This window comes from Myotis brandtii, unplaced genomic scaffold (assembly GCF_000412655.1).
Source record: "Myotis brandtii unplaced genomic scaffold, ASM41265v1 scaffold1204, whole genome shotgun sequence".
Lineage (NCBI taxonomy): Eukaryota > Metazoa > Chordata > Mammalia > Chiroptera > Vespertilionidae > Myotis > Myotis brandtii.
This window is the reverse complement of record NW_005354186.1, coordinates 630,074-638,864: the sequence shown is the minus strand read 5'-3', so window position 1 is coordinate 638,864 and position 8,791 is coordinate 630,074. Positions and strand designations below refer to the sequence as shown.

Sequence of the window (8,791 nt, the reverse complement as noted above, 5' to 3'; positions counted from 1 at the left end):
ATATAGTTATATAGTTTTTTATTGATTTCAGAGAGGAAGGGAGAGGGCGAGAGAGATAGAAACATCAATGATGAGAGAGAATCATTGATCAACTGCCTCTTGCACCCCCCCTACTGGGGATTGAACCTGCAACCCGGGCATGTGCCCTTGACTGGAATCAAACCCAGGACCTTTCAATCCGCAGGCTGACGCTCTATCCACTGAGCCAAACCAGCTAGGGCAGGCTGGTCCATTATAAACCACAGGTTCAGCAAAGGACCGGCTGAAGCTAAACATGGCTCCACTTTCTAGAACAGGGGCAGGCCGCCTGCCTGCCAGATTGATAAGGGCTGAAGGTGGCAATGTGCGATGTGGTGCCCGAGACGGACATGCCAGCATCGCTGCACCCGGCTTCCTGGCCTCTGCATTCTAGAAGCCCAATCTAGTGGGGTCCTGGTTCAGAAATGTCCGAAATGCAGGCCGTTCCTCTGGCAAGAGAAACGGGAGGAGCCGTTACCTAATCTGCATAGGCAATCACTCTCGTTCTAGCTATTGTGCACGTCGCCTCCTCCAGACACGAAAACCCTGCAGGACAGGCACCCACACTGGGGAGAGAGGCCCTGAGGTGCAAGGCCTCACCCATGTGTGTAGACAGAGTTCAGTGGCTGTGGCAGCCAGACAATCCTAGGCATACAGGTCTGGCCACAACAGACCCTGCCCTGCACCTCTAGGACCCCAGCAGGTTTCTGAGGGGACCCTGCGGCGTGGGGGGTGTAGCCACAGCTCACCTGGAGGTGAGGGAGGAGGCAGAGCTGGTACAAAGCACTCACCTTGGGGCCGATAGACTCTCGCCTTCTTGGCCTCTTCCTTGGAGGTATAGAGAACCAGCCGGTAGGTCTTTAAGAAGCAGCTGGGCCCCTGGACGCTTAGCATCATCGGGGACAGATTGTTTATTTCTGGACAAGAGATAAGGCCAAAGTTTGGGGTGTCTGGAGGCCAGCACTTCGGGGACTGGGGCTTGTGTATTGGAGTGCCAGGACCTCCACCCCCTGTGCTGGCCCAGGCTGCCCAGGCCTGTGTTACGTCTCGCTCCCTGGGAGGCCACAGGAAGCTTGCGATCCTTGGGCCCACTTTGAGCGAGGATGGCCCTGACCCCACGGGGCAGTCCACAGGCACCTAGAACGAGGCCTGGCGTGGTCAGCTCAGCAAGGGGTTCCCCTCCAGCCTTGGTGTGAACCAGGACATCCGTTCTACGGCTAAGACCTAGAACCTAGGTCCCGACCCCACCTTGGGACCAGACCGAGACTGCTTTTGCCTGAGACTGTCAGGGTTCCTGCCCCGGACTCAGAGGGCTTTTAGAAGAGTCTTACATGCCCCTTTGAATCTTCATTTAGTCTTCTAGTCCACCTTGTAATACAGCGGTTCTCAACCTGTGGGTCGCAACCCCTTTGGCGGTCAAACGACCCTTTCACAGGGGTCTCCTAAGACCATCCTGCATATCAGATATTTCCATTATGATTCATAACAGTAGCAACATCACAGTTCTGAAGTAGCAACAAAAATAATTTTATGGTTGGGTCACAACATGAGGAACTGTATTTAAAGGGCCAGAAGGTTGAGGACCACTGTTAAGGCATCGGTGTCACGCCCATTTTACAGATGGCAAAACAAGGTCAGGGACGTCAACATGCTCAAGTTCATAGCCAGGAAGTAACTGTGTGTTACAGGACATCAGAGCCCATGCTCTCCCCACTGGGCTGTGGGGCCTCCTCCTTCCTACTTACAAGCTTCAAGCCATTGATAAGAGACTTGATTGGCCCGGATCAGGGACCTGGGCCTGGAATCTGGGTTGGCTGAGGGGCGGGGCCATGAAGCTGGGGCAAGGCAGAGAGCCCCAGGAGGGAAGGTGGCAGCATCCCTGGTCGAGGCCGGTTCTTTCTTACCCTCAGGCAAGAACACCTTGGTCTTGTCTACGTCCTGGGCCTTGCCATCCGGGGTGCAGTTCACCAGCAGGATGGCTCCCCAGCCACTGGGGCCCCAGGCCCAGTTTTTCTGCAAAGACGATAGGAATGTTGGCTCAGGAAGATGTCAGGTGAATCCTTAGCTTCCCAGATGCCTCCCCCCTCCCCCCTCATCAGGGACAGAGCCAAGTTTTTCTTCAGGGTGATGGGAACCTCTAGGTCAGAATCTGCCAGCTCAAGTGTCTTACAGCCCGAGGTCTGTGGACCAAGAGCAAGGGAACACTGTCCAGGGATGGGCCACCAGCTTTCTGCCTGGGGTCAGGGGAAGTGGGGACTGAGGACCAGTGGAGGAGACACGTCCCATCTGACAGGGACCGCTAACCCCCTGCTCTTGCTGGCTACACCACCAGGCGTGGATGTCAACCCAGTGTTGCCAGGCGTTCTCGTTTTGTGAAAAAGCTAGAAACGGGCTTTATCAGCTCCGATCTATGTTGCAGCACTTCAACAAACATGAGGAAGGTCACATAGCAAGGTTGCTGCCGGGTCTGGCTCCGGGGCCCCAGTCTGCACCCGCCCCCACTGCCTCACCTTAGCCCATTTGTCACTCGCCACCTGCACTTGCCCGCTGCGGTACATGTCCACGTCCAGGGAGACCTCTGCAACGGGAGGGAAAGGTTGGCCCCTGGACTGCTGGGCGCAGCCTCAGAGCCGTGGCTAAGCCCCCGGGGCTGCCCAAGGCCGGCAGCAGAGCCTTTGGGGTGCGCTCGGTTTAGCAGAGAAAGTTCTCCGCTTCTTGTGAGGAAGCCTGGAGAGGCCCAAGTAGTTTCGTGTCTCCCCCAGCCTCTTGGGAACTCGAAACAAGTCCACTGTGGTCACGATGCCACTGCGTGCCTGGTGACCAATCCCCAGGGGACCCCTACCTGGAAGGCTCGCCTCCCCATTCTTCTGGAAGGCTCCTGGCGCTCTAAGACATCGGAAGGGCTCAATACCTGGCCACCGCAAGCCCCTTTAGTGCTTAAGGACCCAGGCTCCACCCAGGTATCACCGTAGAGGCCCTTCCTGCCATCTACGGTTCACGTTCTCCCCTTCCCACCACTAAGCGACCACCGTACGGCTTTTCCAGTCGCAGCTTTTGGCATCCGACATGCTGTTTCCCAACCGGAATGTCAGGGCCGTGGAAACGGACGTTGGCTGCCCTGTGCACCGGGCACTGAGCTTAGGCCCCGATGCCGGCCAGGAACCAGGGACCCTTCTAGGTCCTAGGGCAACAGCTGCATGCCAGACGGGCCCTTTCTCCTTCAAGTGTAAAGCTGTGTGTGCACACACACAAGCTGCAGGGGGAGAAGACATAGCAACACACATATCTGTCCGATGGTAAAAGTGCCATGGGAAGGAGGAAGGGGATGGAGCGGGTTGTCTCTGTTTTAAATGATCAGAGAAATCTTCCAAGTGGAAATGTGACCAGAGCCCCGAAGGAGGCCAGAAAGCGATCCGTGTTAATATGGGGAGGAAAAGCAAATCGCATAGGAAGTGCAAGGTGGCAAGGTCAAGGGTCAAAGACACACACGTGCCAGGGCAGAGTGAGCGAGAGGAAGAGAGATAGGGCGCAGGTTAGAGGCCCTGTGGGCTAGCTCTGTGGGTAACGGTAAGGGGGGCGGGGGAGGAGGGAGACATTGGCTTTCTTCCACTGTGGTCACAATGCCACCGCGTGCCTGGTGACCGATCCCCAGGGGACCCCTACCTGGAAGGCTCGCCTCCCCAGCCTTCTGGAAGGCTCCTGGCGCTCTAAGAGGGGGGGGGGGGCTCAGATCCAGGGAGACATCAGCTGATATCCTGCCACAGGTGAGCCGCTCGGGGGGGCTGAGCTAAGACTGGACCTGTCAAATGGCAGGGACGGAGCAGGGAACCCCACTGGGGGGCCTGCACAGTGACACAGGCAAGAGAGGACAGCAGCTCAGACCAGGCTGAGGGCATTGCACGTGGCGAGTAGCTGGATTCCAGCTAAACTTAAGGTTTAGCACAAGATTCGCGGATCAACACAGGCCACAAGGAGAATAAGGGTGGCACCAAGGTGCTTGGTCGGATCAGCCTAAAGCCGTGGTCGGCAAACTGCGGCTCGCAAGCCACATGCGGCTCTTTGGCCCCTTGAGTGTGGCTCTTCCTAAGCCTTAGGAGGACCCTAATTAAGTTAATCACAATGTACCTACCTATATAGTTTAAAAAATTTGGCTCTCAAAAGAAATGTCAATCATTGTACTGTTGATATTTGGCTCTGTTGACTAATGAGTTTGCCGACCACTGGCCTAAAGGATTGACTATCTACGGTGATGAGGAAGGGAATTAAAAATAGGTGCTTGGGGTAGAGAGATCTGTCCAGTTTGGGATATACTATGTTCACAGTGTTGGTTAGACACTCAAGAAGTTGTGCTGGGTCAGCAGATAGCCAAGCCAAGTTTATGGGAGATGCTCAACTAGAGTTTGGGGAGTCGTCTGACTGTAGAGCCACGTGACAAGCTGCCCGAGCCCCGAGGCACTGCAGAGCTCCAGGAGGATCCAGCAAAGCATCGGAGAAGGAACAGCCAGCTAGTAGCGGAGAAACTGAGGGCAGGGTCCCTGGAGTGTTTCAAAGGGAACATCCAAAGATAACAGGTTGTTTTAAATACTGATGGAGGTCAAGGGAGAGGAAGATCGAGGTGACCACTGGCCTCAGGGGAGTAGAAGTTAGGATCCCCAATAAGGGCAGTGTATATGCGAGGGGTGTCTGACTGGAGCAGGTTCGAGAGGGAGGGAGAAGTTGAGGATGCAGATAGGTGGGGAGTGAGTTTGAAGATAATATAGAGGGTGTCCCCCCAAATGTATATACACTTTAACAGCTGATAGCTCAATTTTGAAAATGAAACGTATTTTTAATAAACATTGCCTTTATAATTACTCAAAGTGTATACATACATTTTTTGGGGGGACACCCTGTAGAATTGGATTGAAGAGACTAAACGGTACAGCTTATCTTTAAGAGAATAGCCATTATAGCTTGTGCTGGACTGACCCAGAAGAGGGGAGAGGTGGCGGCAGCCTACATCAGTTAAGAATTAGGAAGGGCCAAAACCGGTTTGGCTCAGTGGATAGAGCGTCGGCCTGCAGACTGAAAGGTCCCAGGTTCGATTCCGGTCAAAGGCATGTACCTTGGTTGTGGGCACATCCCCAGCAGGAGATGTGCAGGAGGCAGCTGATTGATGTTTCTCTCTCATCGATGTTTCTAACTCTCTATCTCTCTCCCTTCCTCTCTGTAAAAAATCAATAAAATATCTTTAAAAAAAAAAAAGAATTAGGAAGGAATGTTCTTAGATATGAGCGAACAGGAAAGGGTCTGGTGTGATCAAGTTAACTTTGAACCGGACACTTCATCCGTTGTGCCAGAGGCGGTGAGTGTTGGCACCAGACACGGGTAGGTGGGTCGATGACAGGAACACGGGGACAGACTGCGTCCGTCCGGAGACTTAGGTCACAGTGAGGGGGGTGGAGAGAAGTGGCTGAGCTCGAGGAGGGAGTGCACGTGGGCATGTCGTGTGCACCCATTGAGGGCCCATGGAAGGCATCTCATTCCTGGGACAGCCCCTTCCCCGGCTTCTGCCAGGCCCACCCCTCCTCTCCAGGGGTGGGAACCCCACTCACCGATGCCCGTGAGGAATAGCTCCGCGGTGGCCACCGGGACCTTCCCATCTGGCTGATAGTACGAGACCGAAACCTGTGGAGACAGCATCCAGAACCCGTGGGAGCATTGAAGGCAGGAGCGGGGCCTGGGCCACGCACCCGATCCAGCCCCTTGGCCTCACATCTGATGGCTGGCTGTGAGTGGGACAGGCCTACTGTGCTGGAACTCAGTAGGTGAAGAGCAACCCGTTCAACATGTCGTGACCACTCCAAGGACTTGCACGCTCGGGCCTTCTAACCACCCCTCCAGGTGGGCTCTACCCCGAGGGCAGAGGGACCCAGGACTTGCCCTTGACCTTCATCCAGGAAGGGGGGGTCACACAGGACTGAAGATCCAGGCCACTGGCTCTGGAGGTCACGCTTTAAAACATCCTCCTCGCCCTAACCGGTTTGGCTCAGCGGATAGAGCGTCAGCCTGCGGACTGAAGGGTCCCAGGTTCGATTCCGGTCAAGGGCATGTACCTTGGTTGTGGGCACATCCCCAGTAGGAGGTGTGCAGGAGGCAGCTGATCGATGTTTCTCTCTCATCAATGCTTCTAACTCTCTATCCCTCTCCCTTCCTCTCTGTAAAAAAATCAATAAAATATATTTAAAACGACATCCTCCTCACTCTACCTCCCTCCTGGGGTTCACCTGTCACCCCATGAGGCGGGCAGTGGGGCCTCCTGTAGGTTAAGCCACTCGCTCAGAAGGAAGTGGGACACCTGGGCGGGGACTGGAGTTGGAACTCAGTCTTTCCTGCAGACAGAAGCCCGCCCTTCAGCCACTGGCCTTGACCACAGGCTTCACCACGAACCTGAGAACCAGACATGAGCTCAGGCCACACCTACATGCCCGTGACCTCCTCAGTGGGAGCTCGTGTCCTCCACGGTCAAGCTTCTCACGCCAACGCCCCTCCTGACAGCGCTGGAGGCTGAGCCCTGGGCAGAGAATGCCTCCCAGTCGCCTGGGCTCCGCTCCGCGGGGACACATCACAGCCTCAGCTCTCTCCTGGGAGACTCGAATGCTCGTCTAAGTGTACTACCTGCCCCTAGGGAATTGTCTGCCCAGGGCACAGTGTCGCATGGGTATGTACCACCCACCTGCCATCCCAGCCGAACCCTCCCAGCGGGCCACGCCAGCAGGCTCTGCTGGTAGGCGGCGAGCCCTGAACGGGCCTCACGGGCCTCTCACCCTCAGCATCTCAGTGGAGCCACCTGGAGAGCCGGGAGCTACCCCGAGGTTGACTTAATTGGTGGGGGCTGTGGCTCAGGTGTTGAGCGTTATAGAGTCCCTGGCGCTTCTAATTACTCTGCACGAGGGACCTGCTCCCTCCAGGAACCACCACCAGAGCCTCACGCAGATGAGCCTCAGGGCCTGTCCTACCAGGTGGACGCCAACCCACCTGCCACAGGTGCCCCGTTAGAGAGATGATTGCCCAGGAGAGAGGGCACAGACTTGGCTCGAATCCAGGACCAGCCCCCCCCCCCTCTAGTTACGCCACTGAAGTTCAGATAGGTCCCTCTGTGCCTCTGTTTCCCCGTATGTAAATGGGGTAAAGATACCTAGCACATAGCATCGCATTAGCTCTTAGTTTTCATTAGAATCTCCGCCTCCGGAGGACTAGCCTTAGCCAAAAAGCGCATGGGCGTTCTGCTGCCGAAACCTTTTAAGGCAGATTTTTAAAAGCAGCCGGTTTGGACGCTGGCCCAGCGTGGTGGTCAGAAGCACACACAGAAACGGGCCTGTCTGAGCTTGAATCCCGGTTCTGCTGGTTACCGGCTTGGGCAGGGCACTGCCTCTCAGGGCCTCGGTCTCTTTATCCGTACAATGGGGTCCTGGGGTGCCCAGCTCACAGGTTTGTTGTGAGCCTTGAAGAAGATCAGACATGCAAAACACTTGGCGCCCAACTTTTCACAGACTCGGGCAACGCCAGCTGTGAGGAGGGAGATCCGGTGGCGTTAGCTGCCCCCTCCCCCAACCCCTGCCTCGCTCCCGGGCCTACCTTGTCCTCCTTGCTGATGTCAGAGCTGGGGAACTTCACCATCACCAGCACATCCATGGACTCACACAGAAGCAGCCTGCTGGCCCCCTCCTTGTTGGTTGCCGCGGGGACCATATGGGAGAGGTTCACCAAGACCCTCGGGGAGCTGCTGATGGTGAAGGACGTGCACTTGTTCGGGGCACACCTGGTGGCCCAACAGACAGACTTTAGGGCCTGGCCTCCCCGCCTCTCTCCCCTGGGGGGCTGAGGCACCCTAACTTAGGCTCGGCAGTGGGGGGGGTCCTAGGACAACTTCAGTCTTACTCTAAGGACCCCCGAGTCCTCTCTCCCACAAGCTCCTGCTCAGACCCACCCTCTTGCCAATGCCCCAGAAACGACCAAAGCTACATCTCCTCTATAAACCCCCAGCTCCCAGGGAGGACGGAGCCACAGGGGACCCCTGTAGCAGAGAAGACGTGGCCAGGGACTCGGGGGGTCGGGCTATGACCCCGGGGGAGACCTGGCCTCTTCCCGCCTCAGCCTCCGGTTTACAGGAGTCTCCCTTGGGAGCCAGCCTCTCCCCATCTCAGAGGAAGGGGATAGAGGGAGGGGGCACCCGCTTCTAAGGCCCCACAGCCCGCCAGGGGCAGATATAGGATCTGGGTCAGAACCCTGCAGCATCTGGACTTAGCCCTTAGGGACCCGAACTCGACCCCTGGAGCTAAGACAGGAGGATGAGGGAAGATACAGAGAAAGGAAAAACCCCCAACCTCCACATAACCCAGGGGAGACCTGGGCGGGGGGAGAGCCATCCCCAGCAGCCCTGGCCAAGCCCCCAGCTCCTCACCCACTGAGTTCCAAGCACATCTCCATGCCCACCACACAAACGACATGGGTAGGCTCGTCCAGGGACAGGTGGATGATGCTCTGGTAGGCCATGGCACGGTCCTGCAGCTCAGCGCCCTCACCCAACACAACAACCGCAACCGACCCCCCGGGCGCTCCGCTGCCCTCCCCTCTTATAGGCTCAGGGCCTCTCCAGGCCGCCCCTTGTTAAGGAGGCGTCAGCAGCTGCCCAGGTGGGACTGATGTTCTCCATTGAGGCTGCAGAGGAGCAGGTGGGCTCAGAGCCGCTCATCACAACTTATTGGGCAGCTTGTGCCTGCAGACACGAGGC

General features: G+C 56.6%; 1 protein-coding gene across 1 annotated transcript in view; it reads right to left on the bottom strand.

The window, feature by feature from the left end:
- Nucleotides 1-8,562, bottom strand: part of PADI6 (peptidyl arginine deiminase, type VI) — a 19,669-nt gene extending 11,107 nt beyond the window's left edge. The window contains exons 1-6 of the mRNA XM_005858732.1: nucleotides 8,462-8,562; nucleotides 7,636-7,819; nucleotides 5,613-5,685; nucleotides 2,529-2,596; nucleotides 1,923-2,031; nucleotides 804-935 (exon numbers count right to left, since the gene is read on the bottom strand). Coding sequence (XP_005858794.1) covers nucleotides 804-935; nucleotides 1,923-2,031; nucleotides 2,529-2,596; nucleotides 5,613-5,685; nucleotides 7,636-7,819; nucleotides 8,462-8,553 — 658 coding nt within the window. The 5' untranslated portion in view covers nucleotides 8,554-8,562. The remainder of the gene's footprint in view (nucleotides 1-803; nucleotides 936-1,922; nucleotides 2,032-2,528; nucleotides 2,597-5,612; nucleotides 5,686-7,635; nucleotides 7,820-8,461) is intronic.
- Between the last annotated feature and the right edge of the window lie 229 nt (nucleotides 8,563-8,791).